This window comes from Maylandia zebra, linkage group LG6, assembly GCF_041146795.1.
Source record: "Maylandia zebra isolate NMK-2024a linkage group LG6, Mzebra_GT3a, whole genome shotgun sequence".
Lineage (NCBI taxonomy): Eukaryota > Metazoa > Chordata > Actinopteri > Cichliformes > Cichlidae > Maylandia > Maylandia zebra.
In genome coordinates, this window is record NC_135172.1 from 39383995 (window position 1) to 39403065 (window position 19071).

The window sequence follows — 19071 nt, forward strand, 5'->3', positions numbered from 1 at the left end:
ACTGAGAAACTGATGGAAGGATGGTGAAAATCAGAAACAAAGTGATCACTGAGAAATGCCTGATTGAGAGCGTACAAAGCCAGAGATATTTGAAGGAGAATTACTGGTCAGTAGTCCACTAAATGTCCTCTAAATCCACCAGTCCTACCAGTAACCTCAAATTAGTGATACATATGCACAGGCTAAAGAATAAAACAATACAAACTTATTTACAACATGTTACTGTCATGGCACCTGGAAGCTGCCCTTCAAGAATTGTATTTAAAGATTTATACATACTGTAATAAACTAACCAGTACTTTCTCTAACTTTTCACAAATTGTGGATACCCTGGATGTTTTCAGTGTTTACTACACAGGTTTTGTAAAGCATTGAACATATTTGCATAATAGAATTCTGTGTGCTGGAAATAACTGGATGACTTCAAGTTGTTAATATTCAGGCTGAAAAATATGTTTACAACCCACTTTCAAGTATGAAGTGTCGTTAAGCACAATTACAGTGCAAGAAAGATGACTACAAATGACTGCTGACTGAGGCAACACCTCAGTGACACAGCAAGTCATCGGCGGTAGAACAGAACAGAACGTACTGGTGGATGACAGAGGAGAAGAAAAGAGGAGGGAGGAGTTGGCAAGAGAAAGAAAAGAGGTGGGAAGATGTTGAAATGAACACAAAGTTTTATTTGGTGCTCCGGGATGCAAACGTGAAGCTCCATGTGAGTCCAGAAAACGTGGACTAGAGGAAAAACACGAAGCAAGGGTTGGTTAAAACATGTGATGTTGTTATTCTGCGACAGTTATAATCGGTGAAGCACAGTGGAGAATTAGGACACGGAGAAGTGGAAACTGTGGGTAGGAGGACTAATTTATTGGTGCTGTATCATGATTCTGTGTGATAGAGAGATCAGACATGGCCACCCCCTACTTTCTGGAAATATTCTCTGAGCCTTTTTGAGCCTGTTTATTAACACTGGCCAAAAGATTTCCCTGTGGGGCAAACCATGGCTATGAAATAGTTGCATATGTGGAGTACAGCTGCAAACCCACTTTTGGAGGAAATGTTGAATCAATTAACCATTTCTAAAGAGGAGTTGTCTCTTATCTCATTTTATAAGCAAGCAGCCTGCTCATCCTTCCCCCAGTACCCTCCTACATTTTGCAAAAATTAAATCTCACATTAGAGACTTTTGTAGTGTTTAAATCTGTGCTCTCCTCTGTGGTTTAAAATGGGGCACAGCCATTTAGCATGCATGCTTCAGTCAAGTTTTATCAGCAGCTGAGTGAGTGGTAAATGGACTGCATTAATAAGTCTCTTTCCTGTCTTTTCAACCACTCAAAGCACACTACAATGCAAGCTTCAGTCTCTATTAACACATCAGGGTTACTTTTAGGGCTCAACATTGTGCCCAATGAAACTTCAACATCCAGACTGGAGGAGCTGAGGGTTGACAGCTGACCTCAGCTATGACCCTGAGGTACAATAGAGTCTAAGGTGTAGTATAGGTAATAATGTGACTAATGATATTAAGGCTCATATTCCTTCCATGGAATTGATAAAAAGCTTCTTTATTGGTTAATCATCCTAATCTTTTGTTTTACCACAGATTTCAAAATTATGATATCAACTGTTAGCTTTTGTTGTAATTTCTGCTGTTAGATATTACAAAATGTCATCTTTACAGTTGATTTTAATATTATATTGACATGTTACATGTAGGATGCATTTACTGTTAACACATCGGCAGCGGTACTACTGTAGTTTGCCTGTATTTTATTAATATTTTGCTATAAAAGAGGATTTTTAAACAAATTGTCAAGAAAGAAGCCAAACCAGGATCTTTATACAATATTTCAAAGTTTGTTCTTTTTACAAATAATGTGAAATACACGAGAAATAATGTCATTTACCATATTTGGAAGGAAAAAGCATTCATAAAACTGTAGGCCTCAGGAAAATACTGCTAAAGACAGAATAAGCACTTACAGCAACCTTTAAAGTAACTGTTGTAACTCAAACGTTACGTTTTTTGGCATTCTAGGACACAAAATAGATTCCTGGGTCTATATTCTCTGACATAATCGTGCATGTCTGTTTGTAACAGATGGCATAATTTGATTGAGTCAGAATTTATCACAGTTACCGAGTTCACCAGGTTCAGCATTGGGTGATAATGACAGGGAGAACTTTACAGTGGCAAAGTAAAACAAGTAGGAAAGGTTGGATAAACATGTCAGAGGACATGATGTAGTAAACATATAGCTTCCTTCCTTCTATGCCCCTCATCTCTCCGTGCGTTTGTTTCTCCTGTCATATTCTATTTTCAGTCCATTGTTTTTTCTCTCCCTTTCTTTCCCACCTCCTCGTCTCGCTCTTTCATCTCACTTTAAATGACAAACAGACCGATGATGTTAGAACAATCTGGGACATCTGTATGTGATTTCATCCATCTGTTTCCTGTGTGTTTTAGCTTCTTCATCTTTGCTTATTTGGTATATACTCAGCGCTCTGCATGGACTCTTTTTCAATCTATACATAAACATCTTTGTGAACAGGCAAATTTTAGTTTAAATTCAAAATTTTCAGGGGGATCAAGATGACAGCAGAGATCCTGACGTACTTGTCACCTCAGAAACACCAAAATACACACTGAAATGCAAATGTTTATGCCATGGAAAGATTATTTTGGGGCCACCTGGCTGGGGAAGCAGGGTGAGTCTGCATGTAGGTGTCAGTGTGTAGTATGCATGTGTGTGTGTGGGCATGCATGTGCGTGGATCCCGCTTGTGTGATGCGATGAGAAACGTCTGTCTCCCAGTGGGTCTCTCTTAAGGCGTACTAGCAACGCCAAATGCTGCCAACGGGGGTGCATTCGCACGTGTGTGTGTGCTTGCACACTTAAGCCTTCCAAATGTTCTCGCTGAAAAGAGATCCAAGTACATGACTCAAACGTCACACCTCTTCTGCTGCTAGCTTTCCGTCTCCCTCTCTTTTACACAAATCCTCATTTTCATCTCATTCTGTTAACAGCGAGCGGTGTTTTTTAACTTCATATTGGCGTCAGTGACTTTTCACTTTTTCCCGAGTGCACACATGATATGAGTAAGAGTGTGCTAACTTTTTATCTGCACAGAAGATGCTGTCTATATTGTCTGACATAACCATGCATATCTGTTTGTAATAGATGGAATGATTTGATTTATTTAAATGAATAGCATCAAGCATCAAATACTACCATTTCCATAAAGTTTAATACATGTGCTGTACTGCTGTTTTTAATGGGCTTACCTTGTGCATAATGCATGCATAACTCTTAACCTTTCCATGTTTTATATGAATTAAGTCAATGAAAATAAAAACTGGCCTCATGGCTGTACAATGGATCAAAAAGCTTTTCTCTCTCAGCTTGTTATAGCAAGCAACTTTTGTTGTCGTCTCTTTGATATGCAAGATATTTCTATTCGTACCGGCCGTAAAAAGGGACAAAAGAAATAATGAACAGTTATGTACAGTGAGATGTTTTTGCAGAAACTGACAAAAAATACTTTGAAGGATCAAAAGAAAGCATCAAACATAAATGTAAAGTAATTTAGAAAATGACAGTGATAGAGCGAATTCAGCTATCAGCCAAACACAAATACCTACAAATGAGAGGTTGAAAGGGTCACATTTCTATTTATCTCTATGAAAAAGGAAAAACCATGTATCAGGCAAGGTTCTTGGTTCAAATAGGAAGCAAAGTACAGAAATATGAGAAGAGCAACAGACATGACGTCAAGCGCGCTTTACAGAAAGAGATGTGTGAAAGCAGGAACACAAAGACCTCATGTCAAGATGTGAAAAGATCTTCGATTTGTTGCACAGGAATCTGAGAGGTGGTGTAAATTCAGCTGCTCAGCATAAAGTCGAAAGACGTGCAAATTGCGTATGCACGTGAGAAGGTGTGTGTGTGTGTGTGTGTGTGTGTGTGTGTGAGCGTGAGAGAGAGGGAAAGAGAGGGATGAGGCCCAGCAGGTGGAAATAAGTGTGACAAAGTAGTGACGCACTTGAACAAGTGCAGAGAAACGAGCTTCCTCCTCGTTTCTGAGCTGCTCCCTCACTTCTCTTCAATAACTCTGTAGTCATTAATATTCATCTATTCAACATACTGTAGCTTATACAGATACATTCATGCCCTGCCTCCCCACTCTACTCGCTGTGGCTCTGATTTTGTCTGATCTGATGGTTGAGTGACATGGACGTCATGCAATCAAACCCACACAGTTTAAATGGACTCTACGACGAAGTGCGTCATAGAATTTTTCTGCCAAACAAAAGCTTGGAGACCAATAGGAATGTGACGGATGAGCTGTCTGATGTGCTTGTTTCATCCTTATATAGGCATGACAAGCTGTGATTCCATGGAGCGAGCTCTGTGCCACAGAGAGTGGTGTGTGTGCAGCAGGAGTCTGTGACTTTTGCATGTAGCAGCTTTGTGTTTGCACAGATTGAAGTCTGCCACACACATGCTGTTGGACAATGTGAAAAGATTAGGAATTCGTTCCCATATTTGCATCAAAGCAATGAAACTATTTAAACCACTGTTTGTTTTTTGTTTGTTTGTTTGTTTGTTTGTTTGTTTGTTTTTATTAAAGATGTTTGCAATCTCTACTAAATCATCTATAGTTAAACTAAAACTCCCACCTGCCAAGTAGTTAGGTAATTACCCTGCCAGCTTGATAACTCTGTGCACGGTCCATTATTGCCGCATTCTACTAAAAAAACAAATGCTTCTCATTGATTTGTATAAATTATGATTTAATTTACTTCCAGAGCAACTGGAAGGGATCTCAAAGCACAAAGTTTTTTGGAAACAAGAATTTTGTGTGGGTACATCTTAGTTTATATACAGACTTCATTTCTCAGATACTCCCCAAAACACCTTTTTTTCCTCCCACTTTTCTCACTTATATCCAGATTTAAAGATATCCCCAGCCTGATGAAAGAGTTTAGTAATGTCCACCTCTCAGATCACTGAAATTTCTTGTATTTTCTACAATTTCCTATTCTCTCTGGATTCAACCAGTAGATATGCTACATGCAAAGAGTCCTGTGTGGCTACTTAGACCAGAGAAGTTTTGGGCACAGTGTTTCACTCTCTCTAAAATGGATCATTTATGGTCACCAGAGGATGAATCATAATTACTTTGATGATCTGCTGATGTATGACATCAATAAATGCTTTAGGATTTATTATTTCTTCAAAACCAGACTGTGCAGTTTAGATCTAATAAATCTGGTATGACAAGATTTGTCATACCAGATGTATGGAAAAGGTTAAATGAAAATAGGCACATCACTGTAATACACATCATATACTTTGCTGTAACCTGTCAGCTCGATTATCATCATTTCACTTTCCATGTTTTTGCTCTGCTTTTATTTTCCACCTTTTCTTTGGTCATAAAAGTGTCACAGTGGTAACTTTGAGCATGTATCACAGGATGTCTGTTGTAGCATTAAAGTATGGTGTTGGTCATCTTTCCTCTGAGTGGGTGCAAAATCAATTAGTCCAGCTGTATCCAACATAAGTCAGATTTTCACTCAGATTGAATCTGAGGCTTCAAATGACCGAGTATAATGGATTTCGTTACACTTAAAGTGCAACTTCCTCCCAGACATTTTGATCAGAGGAGAGTGTTTGAGTGTTGTAATAAAGTTTTGATGATATGCAACGTTTCCTTTAATATCAGTTGTTTATTGAAAAATGTTCCAAAGTTTTTACTTTTCTCTTTTTCCTTTTTTTGGCAAAAATAACCCTGTGGCCATAAACAGTGCTTATGATCATTATATTTTGATTACTATCATTATTGGTGTCTCTTTTTGATTATGTGATCTTACTGCAAGAGCAGGTGCTCCTTTTGAGGCAGGTTGAACCTTAAACAGTGAATAGTTTAACTCTCCTCACTGTTCTCACCCCCACATTGCCTGTTCTCTTTCTCTGTTGAGTAGTTGCACCGTTAAGAAAGCTGGATAACTGCCTGGAGGACTTACACAATGGCAACTGTGTCTGTGTGTCCACGTGATTTTGTGTGTGCGTGCATGCTTGCATGCATATGTGTGTGTGCAGTTTGATTGCTTTGGGTGTTTGACTGGACAGTTGCCTAGATATAGAATGAAACCCCACACATTCTTAGAAAATGCTTTGTTAAAACAAGTATGAATTTATTCTTTCTTTATGGTGCATCTTTGAAGAACATCTTTTCTTTTCTTTTACAGTAAAAATAAATACCAAATAAGCAGATTTTCATATAGTATCATTTCTTTTTCAGATACAAAACATAGAACATGCAGACAGAAAAACAAACAAAAATTGGAAATGGTATAACTGGCACTTTGGTCATCTGACAGTGACCTCACTGTCATGGCCACTGAAGAGCACCCGGGCTCAGTTTGACCTCCTCCGTTAGACTGTGAAAGAGACTAAAAAGCTGACAAAGATGACACTGAATATTTTCCAAAGTCATTCCTAATGGGGAACTCAGTTGGCAAAAAAACAGAAAATCTCAAAGAGGAACTAGTTTTCTGTAACCCTTGCAAGGCCAGCTGGTTTGTACGTGGCTCACTACCTCCTACTCTTTCACTCCTACTACATCTTTGCCTTGCCCTACTCACCACCGTCACAGCCAGACATCACCTCCTTTCATCCTGTCTTTACCCTCGAGATCAAGAAAGCTTTAGGATAACAGTGAGTAATTTAAATGACTCTTAGGAAAAAGAGTAGCTGTGCATGAGTACACCTACACTATCTTTCCCTTTTTTCCAAGTCCTTACAGTAAATTGTTTTCAAGAAGAAGCAATTAAGAAACCCTCCTGATGGATATCTCAAATTTTCATGTATAAGGTAACTTCCTGCTGTTTCTTTTGTTTTTCCCTTCTTGTGCTGCTCCATCAGAGCATTTCTCCAGTCTGCTGCCTCAGCACATTTTTCCTGTTTCACCTCATATCATTTCCATTAGTCTTTCTGCATGTCAGTCTTTGAGCCTAAATTTAACTCTGATTTCTGTCTCTCTCCAGACTCTCTCATTGCTCTCTTGGTGTATTTACAAATCAGCCAGTTTGCGCTTTGTCTGTCCATTTGGCATCGCCTGTTGATGAATCACAAAAGTGAGAAACCTACTGACGTACTTGCCTTTTGCAGTGTTGCCTACTTGTGAATCCATTCATCCCCATTTATGCACACACACAGATGCCTGTTAAGTCAGAGCTTTCCATGTGGCCAAGTGATCAGTCCTTTCAGTCCAGTGTAGTCACCACACTTCAGATGAACTGAGACAATTTGTGCACTTTTGATCCCACATTTGTTTTATGATGGTGCATGAAGTGCACCTCAGAATTCCTTCAGTTAAAATATATTCAGCAAAAACTGCCCCAAAGAAAGGAATGATTCAAGAAATATTCAATATATCTTTTTTTTATCAAGATCTTCATCTGCATCCAAGTCAACAATCATCACACATTATATCAATATGTCACAGAAAGACATCCAAAAAACAAAATCTCTGGCTTCCTGACAGGAAGCATTCATTCCCTGTGGTTGTCGCAAAACAACACTATATATACAGAAAATGGTGAACGGTATGAGTATAATGGATGGAACAACTACTGATGAGTAGATTTATTATTTGTCGCCTGCAAATTGCTGCTTCTACCGCCAGCACTGTCCTCTGTTCTGTCTCGCTGTTTTTCTGCTTCTTTTCTTATTGCTGCCTGAACACTCCCATCTCCACCCACATCTTCTTCTTTCTAAAGCTGTTTCCTTTGAAATCTCCTCCCCTCCTCTCACTGCCATTTTGTCTCCCTTCCCTCTTCTATGACGTCCGTGCATCTCTCTCTCGTTCCTTTTGCTCCCTCTCAGCCTCACAGTTTTGTTTCCCTTTCTCCTCTCTCGCTCTAAGGCCCTCAACTTCATTTTGCGCCTGGTGCTCTGTCCTGTAGAAGCACAAGCCTTCACAGTTTTTCTGGATCAAGATGAACATGATTGTGATGAACCACAGATATTAGTTTGAACACTCACAGTACACATAACTATTTACATGACACTTTAAGTGGTTACAGTATTTTCATTACTGTGCACTGATTCTAACAGTAATTGTAGCATTTGCAGCAACCAGTTAATTGGATGCACTAAAAGCACTAGTAGTTTTAAATAAGTTGAGGTGACAGAATTGACAACATCATTCACAGCTGCTATCAAATTGCGTTTGTACTAGAGATGGACTCAGCCCTCGTAGCCCTGATTACAGGGCATCATAACATGACATCATACAGGTAAGGCAGAGAAAGCCATACCTGCAGAGCATTGTAGATAAATATATACCTTAGCTGAAGAACTCTTAGCAGCCCTGAAAAGTGTTAAGCCCTGTAGTTGGTAGATTTCAAATCTAACCGTCCCCCCATCTCCCTTGCTGTGCCTTGAGGATTTGCTTACAGCAAAGTGGGCAAAGGGGGTGTAGAAAGTCTAACAGGGATCCTCACAGCCTTTAAAACAGGCTGGAAGGGTAGGGGTGTGGTACTAAGAGTCAGATTCAGCCGAATAGCAGGTGGAGGTTGAGGCAGAGGGTGAAAACAGAAAGGGCTAGTAGTAAAAGAAAAGAGGGTGAGGAGGATCTGGGAGAGGAGGAAGATGGAGGCAGGTCGAACTCAGGTGGACATTCAAGCTCAAAGCACCGCAGGGTGACACCTGAGTCCTCATTGCCATAGTTTGCCCAGTACTCTTCTTGCTCGAGTTTGGGCAGTGCCAGCTCATCCTCTCCCAGCTCATACTTGACTGCTGAGGTGATTGTTGATGGGCCCTTTCCGTACAAACCGGCCTTTACAGTCTCTGAGGCTTTCTCGAAGACACCTTTAGTGGATGACTGGGGCTTGTTCTTGTGGAACCACCAGCGGGTCTTGGTGCTGAAGGTGGTGGTGGTGGAGCCGGCAATGGAGCCAGGGTCAGGCAAAGGGCAGAGGGCGAAGTCCATCTCACGAAGGAAGCGGAGATCCTGGCCACGACGGGTGGAAGGGGAGGAGCAGATGACTTCAGATGAGGAGACACGGGCCTCACGGAACCACTCCCACAGGGCACGGGCCTCACAGCCACAAGACCAGGGGTTGGCATTGAGGCGGAGGAACTCGATGCCCTGGGTGTCCCTCAGAGTCTGGCTGGGCAACTCAGCCAGAGTGTTATTGAAGAGGAAGAGCATTGTCAGGCGGCCAAGGTCACGGAAGGCCCGGCGGTTCACCTGTCTGATGCGGTTGTCGTGGAGGAGAAGGCGATCGAGGTTGACCAGGCCGCGGAACACGTTCTCTGAAAGGGTACGGATACGGTTGCCATGCAGGAACAGCTGACTCAGGTTGATGAGGTCAGAAAAGATGTCATCCTGCAGGAAGTGAAGATTATTCTCCTGCAAATTAGAGAAAAAATGGGGTTTAGGCTGAGAAAATCAGACACAGTGAGTGTGATTGGTAATATTGATAACACGTGTGATGCTGCATGTGAAGGCACATGTGTGGGTGGATGCATGTGTTTCTATGTGTCAGAGTTATCTGTATGCATGTGCATGGCTTTCCAGCGCCCCTACCTGCAGATAAAGGAACTGCAGACTGTAAAGCTTGTGGAAGATGTCATGGGGCAGGGCAGTGAGCCGGCAGCGGTGCATGTGGAGGCTCTGGAGCTTCTCAAGGCCACGGAAGGCTCCCCCCTCCAACCTGTGGAGGTTAGGGTTATCCCCCAGGTCCAACTCCTCCAAGTCCCTCAGCTCACTAAAGGCCCCTGCCTCAATCCACGTGATGTTGTTGGAAAACAGCCACAGAACCTGAGGGGAGAAAACGTATTTATGAAATACATTTTTGATTATATTTTTCATTATTTTTAAACTTTCAGTGTGGAAAAGCAACAACTTCACACTGTAGATGCTGCTTTCTTCATTCTTTCTTACCTGAGTTCCGAAGCCAAAAGAGCCAACTCTAAGCTCCGTGATCCTGTTGTTCTGGAGAAACACGCGCTGCGACTCGTACGGCACTCCGACAGGAACAGCGGTGAAGTTCTGCGCCTGGCAGCTCACAGTCATCGGCGTCGGATAGCACACACACAGGTGCGGACATGCCGATGCCGGACTTGGCTTACCAAGGACTAGCCACACCACCAGCCAGAGGGAGAGACCGCCTAGAAAGAGCGGGGACAGAGCAAAGGAAGTGAGTGGGAGCTGTCCATGGTGCGATAATCATCCATTACCATTCAACGAAACATCATGCAGAGTGCATAACGGTAAATATCTGCCTTCATTTTTAGATAAGAAAATTATTTAATTGTTTTTGGCGATTATGGCTTGCATCTACTCATATTTTCTCTTAGGTTTCATGTACAGAAACCTTATCTGTCGCAGTAAATTAAGTTTACACCTTGGCACTACACTTACGCCGACCATTACGCACAGCGTAATCGGAAAGGAATTTAATCAAATCATAGCAACGATTTCTCTGAGTCAAAGAAAAAGCTCTTAACACACTTTTACATCCAATTTAGCTCGAATAAATCACCAAACAGACAGAGAGCTGACAGACTTTCATTTCAATTTTGTATCATCCATCCATATATCAATTTTGGATGTTCTGTTTCATATAAGTCAAAGTACTTCACACATTCTTATATTTTAAAAAACTTTAAAGTGTTCGAGTTCTAAAGCAAAGCAGTATTAACTGTCATTTGAATCCAATGGGTATCCAAAACCAAAGAAGATAGAGAGAAACTTACTTTTGCAGCTGCGCATGATGGAGCATCGTCGGCTCCGAGAAAAAGTAGAGGTTTCCATCCTGAACCAAAGCCCAAAGCGAGTTAGCCTAAGACCGCGAAGTAAAGCCTGCTATCTCCGCTGATGCCCTGGTTCCCGAGTCGGAGCGACTGAGAGTGTGCCGGTTGATGGCTACCAGTGTCCCATATATACTCAAGCACCTTGTCATTGCCTACGGCAGTAGGCACCGTGGAATCTCCTACGTCACTGATCGGGGTCATGAATGAGTGAGGGCGGTAAGAAACGGAAAGGGGAGGGGCCGGCCGTAGGGGATTCTCTTGGAGAGTTTGCTCGCGCGTAAAGGCTGGTTGGAGACGTGCGCTCAGACTCTGTGAGAGGAGGAGACTTTGCGACGCACATTGGGAAAAGAGGGAGGGAGTGCTAAAGAGTGAATGTAGAAGCAGTGTAGGGAGGGGTGAATGAGCTAAGGCACGGTGCCCGGTAATGATGACTGAGTTGTGGAGGAGCGGAGGACGGGTAGGAGAAGAGCGCATAGCTTGTTTCCTGGCTGACGCTTATTATGGTCTGCTTCCGGCGCGCAGCAGCCAGACAGAAAGATACAGAAAAAGACTTAGATGGTCCTGTCTTAGGAAAGAAGGATGCCCCCGAATCATGATTCAACCATAAGGGAGAGCTCGGTGCCAGAAGAGAGTCACTCAAAACAACAGTGATTGAATAGTGGCCTGTTTGGTGTGGAGGTTAATTACGACATACTCCAGTCATACTGTTGGTAGATTAATTATAGCTCCTGACATAATTTGATGATGAAGATATCAAATGGCAGTCATTAGCTAAACGAGATAGAAGTGGACATATGGAAGTGAGGTTTCATTTACTATTTAAGGACATTTGGGCGTGTTAAAGAAAATCGGAGATATGAAGATGAGGATGAGGGTTATCAAACATAATTCCTCTCTCCTCTAATGTCTTTCTTCTTGTTTTTCTACCTTTTTATTGCAGTAGTTGAAATATTGTTAATTAGGTTAATAATGAAGGGGTGATTTGCTTTTAATGAATCCAAAAGGGAAAAAGACAGTAAAACACAACAGATGCCTTGATATTCATGCCACTTGAAAACTGTTTTACTGTCTGTCTGTGCCTCAAGCTGTCATTGCTTGTGTTCAACCACCAGCTGTAAGATAGCAAGATAGCATCAGATGTAACAGTGTCACCATGTGATAAATTATGCTCTCATTTGACTTTTATTTGATCACATTAAGTTTTAAACATGCAGTCCACCATCTGAAGGAGTGTACTGGGTATGCAATCAAGGACAAAAGTCTTTTGTAGTCTTTCAGCCTTTTTAGATAAACTACCCTGTGATGGACTGGCAACCCAGGGTATGCCTTGCAGATAGCCCCCATGCATTATCTGGTTTGGACAATCAGTTAAACAAACTGTTTGCTGTTTTGTGCAATTTTAACCATAATATGACATTAAGCAAGTATATTTCATAAGTAAGCAAACCTTTTTTTTGGGGGGGGGGGCATTCCCCACCTAGAATCCAGCCCAAACCTCGGTTTTTATCCAGCAATAACAATACAAAAGAATCCGAGTTTCATTTCAGCAATAAGGGTCAGCACAACATCTTTGATCTATATATCCTAACATGCATCTTACATGTAACTGAGTTTCACTCCTGCTGTGGCTCAATTTCCCACCAGTGAGTCCAGCTCCACTATTTGAAACACTGGCCTAAGGGGACAGACATGCCACCAGGTATTGCATCTGCAGTCAGTAGGACAGAAGTGATTGCAAAATGATTTTTATTGGAAATTTTCTGCTCATCTGTTGAAGACTTGAAATCAGGTCTCTTCAGACTGATGAATGTGTTTTGCTGTCTACCTTCTCGAGATGACTCAGTTTTGCTTTATTTAATTATGAATTCGACTGACATGCAAGAGTTGAATAAAGCTGCATAAAAATCTATGGATAAACTGTTACAGTGTGTTTTTGGCGAGTACTTTGTTAATGTGGCATTACGCAAGCAACACTTTCAAAATACAGGAAAATAACCTTCACACTAACAATAACTGTGAAATTGCATCATTCAACCCGCACTAGAGTGGATCAGAGTTGACCTTGAAGAATAATTTCAGCTTTTCTTTGTGTGTCTGACATTAAAAATAAATGTAGACCACTGCTCAGACTGAGAGATGTGAGAATGTAGACAACAGAAGCATACCCATTCATAGAAACACACAGGCGGCTCAACAGATGAGCGTATGAGTGAGGAAAGAGTCACACATTTGGGCGTGTGCACGGGTGCATACATAAGCGAATACACACACAGTTTGTAACTGCCATTCTACACAAAGCCAACTGAGCCGCAGGCACGATAAACAAATGAGTAATTGAGGGGATCCAATACACGGTGTGTGCTGTTATTCCTTCACACCTCCTGCTCTGTCCTTAACTGGACTTGTGGACACGCAAGCTTCAGTAGCCGCTGGTCATCCACGACCAGCACCTCATTGGCTTCCCCTTTCCACACACCCACGCCGCCAGCTGTGGTAGTGTGTCTGTCTGTGACTGTCTGTACTTGCGTGTTAGCATGCTTGCCTGTTGAGGCAAACTTTGTCTAAATGCCACCGCCGTGTGTCAGTCAGTCAGTGTTGTGCCAGTCACCCACACAGCAGGTTCGCAGTACTGTGTAGGCACGGTTTCGGTGTGTGATGATAATCGCTACGTCGTGTTTGTGTAATCCCCACACAAAAAACAAATCGAGGCTTCCCCAGCCTGCTCCCACTCCAGCACATCTCCTAACCCGTCTATCTGTCCATTTACCTTTCTGTCTTTCTATATCAGTCCTACATCGCTTTATCCAATCTATGCTGGGCTTTCATCCACCATTAGTAACGAACAGAGGCGTGCGTCACTGCACCTGCTGCACTCTAAAATAAACTGATTTCACTGTCAGCCAATCAAAATGGGCCTCTTGTACTCTCGTCTGCAGGTGTGCCTGCGCAATTCTGTCCCGTGTGACTTGACACTGATAGCAGGTTGCAGTGGATGCCAGTGAGTGTAATGGGATACTGTAGTAAAGGTGTGTCTGTTGCCAAGGTAACAACACATCCCTCTCTTCTCACACCTTATTTGGAAAATATTAAAAATGGGTTATAGCTTCCTGGTATTGGATTTTAGCCCCATTGTGAACAGTTCACTTAAACACTCTCGATTAGCTGTTCTTTCTTTAGAGTTGCTGATATAATGAAGTTCAGTAAAGGTGGACGACTTCTGCTTGCTCATTCCTTCCATGAAACTTAATCACAGAACTATTATTGCATGTACAACTTGTAGACTCAGTGTATTTGTGTCCCATAGGCCCAGAGTAATGAGAAGAAACGAGAAAGACAGGAGGATGTGACCACATGCCTTGCGGTGGTTGTGTTGGATGAGTAAAATATCTAATGAGTGAAATAAAATGATTCAAAGACACAGACAGCACATAGACAGTGCAGTGTCACGCACACAAACAGGAAAAACAAAAGGAGCCCCGGACATGTACTTCTTGAAGGTGACTCAACATGTCATATTGTTTTGAAGCAAATTAATACATTGCTCACTGGCACGGTCCGTCTATCTTCCACACGCGTTTACAGAGGCACCAGCATTTTTCAGCGTCTGTCCAATTGTCACAGACAAAAACGCTCGTGCTGTTCTCCCTCATCTTGCTCGCCTCCCCTTTCCTGCATCCCTTCGCTCTTTGTCTTCCAGTACTCCCTCCCTTCTTCTTTATTTTTTATTTTTTTGCCAGTGTCTTTCATTTGTTTGGTCTCTTGGCGTCACCACTTCCGCTTAACCATATACTGCGACTGTCTTTCCACACACTGGCACACACTCTGCAGCACAATGGTTACTGGTGTGGCATTTAATTAGTTCCTTCTACTTATAAGGCAAGTAGTTTTTTGAGTTTCAGAAATATAAGACAGCCCTTCAGGGAGCACGTCATCACTATTGTTATTTGATTTTAGCCTCTTTTTTTCAAAGTTGACTCCGTTGTTCTTCAATAATAAGATAAGTCAGTGTAGAATAATGAGATGTCTTCCTTTTACAAGAAAAGCTTGCTCACAAATTTTTTAATGAATGTAGATAAATCAGTAGAGAATAATGAACTTGCTACAAAGTAATTAATTCCACTTGATATCATTATTCTCACAGGGTAATTAAATTATAGCTGAATTTGGTTTGTCATTTTTCTTAGTCCCCTCTCAAATAAACATTCATAAGCCTACCAGTCTTTTTGATCTTTGAGTTGTATATAAAAAGCTTTGTTTATTCTTCTTCATATTAAGCCTGTGAAAACAGTGGTCTAAGGTTTTCTGGAAGGAGAGAATACCCATATTAATGGCAGCACTACCTGATTTCAGTCTGAGTTTTAAAACCTATATTATTATTATAATACAGCAACGTTTTACTGCTCATTTAAAAATACAGAATGAGCCATTGTTTAGTGTGACTAAAGAAAATGAACAAAGTCATAACATATTGCCTACTGTTGTGTACTCCAGCACCCTCAGTAAGCAGCCAGTATGCACAAATCAAGACTTTCCATGTTAGTTTTTTCTGTAGTTTTTGGTTATCATCTACTTTAGATACGCTAGCTGATTATTTAAGATCATCCCCAACATTAACATGTAAAATAATAACAGTGATAAAATGTTAAAAATCATGTTCATTTAAAATTTGAGGAGCTATGCTAAAGATATCCCGCAGAGGTTTCTTACAGAAAAATGCATTTATTCATCATTTCTTAAGAAAATGCAATCTGTGTCTTTGAGGTACAGTTCACTGCATACAGCTGTTGTGGTTCATCGTTTATGTTCCTTGCTTACTGCTTTGATATCATTCAGCTGCTAACATCTTTAAGTTGCATGTAATTTGATCTAACATTTAAAAAAAATTGCGTTTCTGTGTTTTCAGTGCCTGCCTGATGCAAATAAAAGAAAATCGCTTGAACAAGAATTGTTCCATCACACTAGTCAAAAACTTCACTTTTCACCATCCATCCACTTTTTTGACCACTGCTTAATCAGGTCAGGGTCACAGGAGGGCTGAGGGTTATTCCATCTATTCTATATTAGGAGCTCCGTGATGGATTGGCGTCTGGCGAGACTCTGTCTGTATTGTGATTTTGTGGACCTACACTAAAGTATCAACATAAACTCTTCAACAACCTGGGTTCATGCAGTAAATCCAGCTAAACACTGTTGGTTGTCCAGTTATGTTGTTAGTTGCAGGTGTGTCTTTATGTTTCTAAGGTCACACATTGTAATTGTTTTTAATTAATCATTTTAGTCACAAAGGTTAAGACATAGTGTGTATAATATAAACAGGGGCCACGCGACTCGTTGGCACACTGTGGCAGATGGCTGGCCCTCCTTGAGCCTGGTTCTGCTGAAGGTTTCTGTCATTAAAAGGGAGTTTTTCCTTCCCACTGTCGCCAGGTCGTTGCTCATAGGGGTTTGTCTGATTGTTGGGGTTTTCTCTCTATTGTTGTACAGTCTTTACATTGCATATAAAGTGCCCTGAGGTGACTGTTGTTGTCATTTGGCTTTACATGACTTGAACTGAATTGAATTTTATTAAACTGAAATAGGCTAAGTCCCTTTGCATTGCACTAAAATTTATTAAATCAATGTAACTAAAATTGACTGAATTCACATGAAATAAAAATAAATTAAATCAAATCAAGTTAAATTAAAATAATGCTGTCCCAATACCAGTGCTGAGTTACGTAGATAGGATTGGAGTCGCTCTGCTTTTTTGGTCAATACAGCTTCCTTTCCTCATCTTTCATCAAGAGAACAATTGTATAACTCTCAGCCATACATGTTTGCATGCATTCAGATCAATGTTTTCTACTCCTCCTCCTCCTCCTCCTCTTCCTCCTCCTCCTCCATCATCCCTCTCTCACTCACTCGCTCACTCACTCCATTTCTCTTCAGAGCTAATCTGCTCAGTGTCCACTCACTGCTTCCTGTTGGTATTACAAAAAACATGAAAGCATTTTCCTGACAATATCTCTCCCTCTATTGATCTACAATCATGTGAAAAAGAAACTACACCCTTTTTTTCAGTTTTAAGGTTTTACATATCAGAACATAAACAAATCATTACATTTATTCTAAAGCTATTTAAATATTACCCCAGATTAACAACAACACTTGACATATTACATCATGTCATTATTTATGATTATTTGATTATCAGCTAAGCTGGCCACCTCCACCTCTGTAAATGCAGAAGTTTTGACAGTTTTCTTGGAGCTATAAAACAATATCTGTTAACACAATGCCAAAGAGGAATGACATCAGCAATTATCTTAGAGAAATAATTGTTGCTGCCCATCAATGTGGGAAGGGTTTAAAGCTATTTCCGAACAATCTGATGCTGATGGTGATAAATATTATTTTAGAGTGGAAAGCATTCAAAACAGCTGTCAGTAGAGGACATCTCAGCAAAATCACCCCATGGTCAGACCATGCAATGAAACTGAAAAGAATCAAATTCAGTTCAATTTATTTATATATAGTGCCAAATCACCAAAATAGTTACTTTATATTGTAAGGTAAAGACCCTACAAAGAGCTGCATCTCAGACACTACAGGCCTCAGATAGGATTTTAATTGTTAATGTTCACGAAAGGGCAATAAGAAGAAGACTGAACAAGTATGGCTTGTTTGGAAAGGTTGCCAGAGAAAGACATTTCCTTCCATCCATCCATTCTCTTCCACTTATTCTTATCAGAGTCACAGGGGCACTGGAGCCAGCTACCATAGGACAAAAGGCAGAGTTCACCCTGGACAGGTGGCCAGTCTGTTGCAACCATTTACACAAACATCCAAACCTATGGGCAGTTTAGAATGATCAGTTAACCAGAATCAACCCAGCTGAAAGCTGTATGGAACCTTAAGAAAGCTGTATATAAACAAATGCTTGCAAACTTCAATGAACTGAAGCAATGTTGTCAAGAAATGTGGGGTAAAATTCCTACGTAATGTAACAGACTAATAATTTCTTGCAGGAAAAACATTGTGTCAAGTTATTGCTGCTGGTGGTAACAAGCTGCTGAATAATGGAATCTACCAAGTTTTTCACACACTGCTTCTTCCTTGCATTAAATGAATAATGGCATGCTGTATGTCATGTTTTGTTGCTCATATGAAGTTGCTTTTGTCAAAATTTAAGACTTGCTAAGAATAGATGATGATTTTATTGTCTCCTGATACTTAAAACTTTTGAACTGAAAGAGGGTACGCTTTCTTTTTCATGTCTATACAGTATCTATCATTTCCTCATTTTATAATGTAGCTAATTTAATATTACTAATATATGTTATTATATTTTAAAATTAAACATGACAGCATTCCTCAAAGCATGCTTGAGATTGCACTTTATTAACATTTTTATGACTAAGTTTATAATTTAGGAAGCCTTGTACACATGACACTATCCTTGATGTGCTGATAACTCATTCATCTCTGCATTTCATTTTATTCAGTCACATTTGCAATTTTGTATAGTTTTAGGTTGCCACCTTTTTAGGTGGCTGCTGCGTTTCCTGACACCAGCGTTATTTAATCTGCTATGATAGCAAACGCAAGCCCTTAATGACTCAGCTGAAACAGAAGAGTAGCACTCCCTTGGACTCACTCTGTGTAATTATATTGTGTTATAGTATAACATGAAGTGCTGATGAATGATCTGTACAGTGCAGTCTTTCCCTCTTATAATCAGAGAGGACCACAGCTGGACTCCAGCAGCCTTAGATAGTGTTCAAACAGATTTAAGTTTTCTTCATAGACTTTCAATAGTCCAGGTTCTTGGCATTAAGGGATTGAGTGAAAATGTTTACAGTAGTATGGATGGAAAGGGGCTGGGTAAAACTATGTTTCTATATAAATGTATATCATGTTATGTTTCAATATTAAGGCTTTGTTAAAGTTTTATACATGAAAACTAGACCAATCAGCCACAACAGTACAATCACAGACATGTGAAACAGATAACACTGCTGGTATTGTTGCTGCTGCGAAACCTTGAGTCCTGGCATTCATGCTTATGGTGTCTTAACAAGTTCCACCCACATAAAATTGGAGCAGAATAAGCTTAAACAGCATCATAGTAATGGTCCTCTTCATCATGACAGTACACCTCATTGCAATAGCTGAAGGCAGCTTAAGCAACATGGGAAAAAGTCCAGATTGTTCACCCAAATTCCAGACTTATCATTGCCTAGTCTTTTCAACCATTG

General features: G+C 40.7%; 1 protein-coding gene across 1 annotated transcript; it reads right to left on the reverse strand.

Moving 5' to 3' along the window:
* Positions 1-6179: 6179 nt before the first annotated feature.
* rtn4rl2a (reticulon 4 receptor-like 2 a) lies at positions 6180-10943 on the reverse strand. Its single transcript, XM_004538843.5, has 4 exons — positions 10778-10943; positions 9963-10189; positions 9606-9839; positions 6180-9428 (listed from the first exon to the last, which is right to left on the reverse strand). Exons 1-4 carry the CDS (start codon positions 10833-10835, stop codon positions 8568-8570), a joined length of 1380 nt encoding a protein of 459 aa, XP_004538900.2. The 5' UTR covers positions 10836-10943; the 3' UTR covers positions 6180-8567.
* Between the last annotated feature and the right edge of the window lie 8128 nt (positions 10944-19071).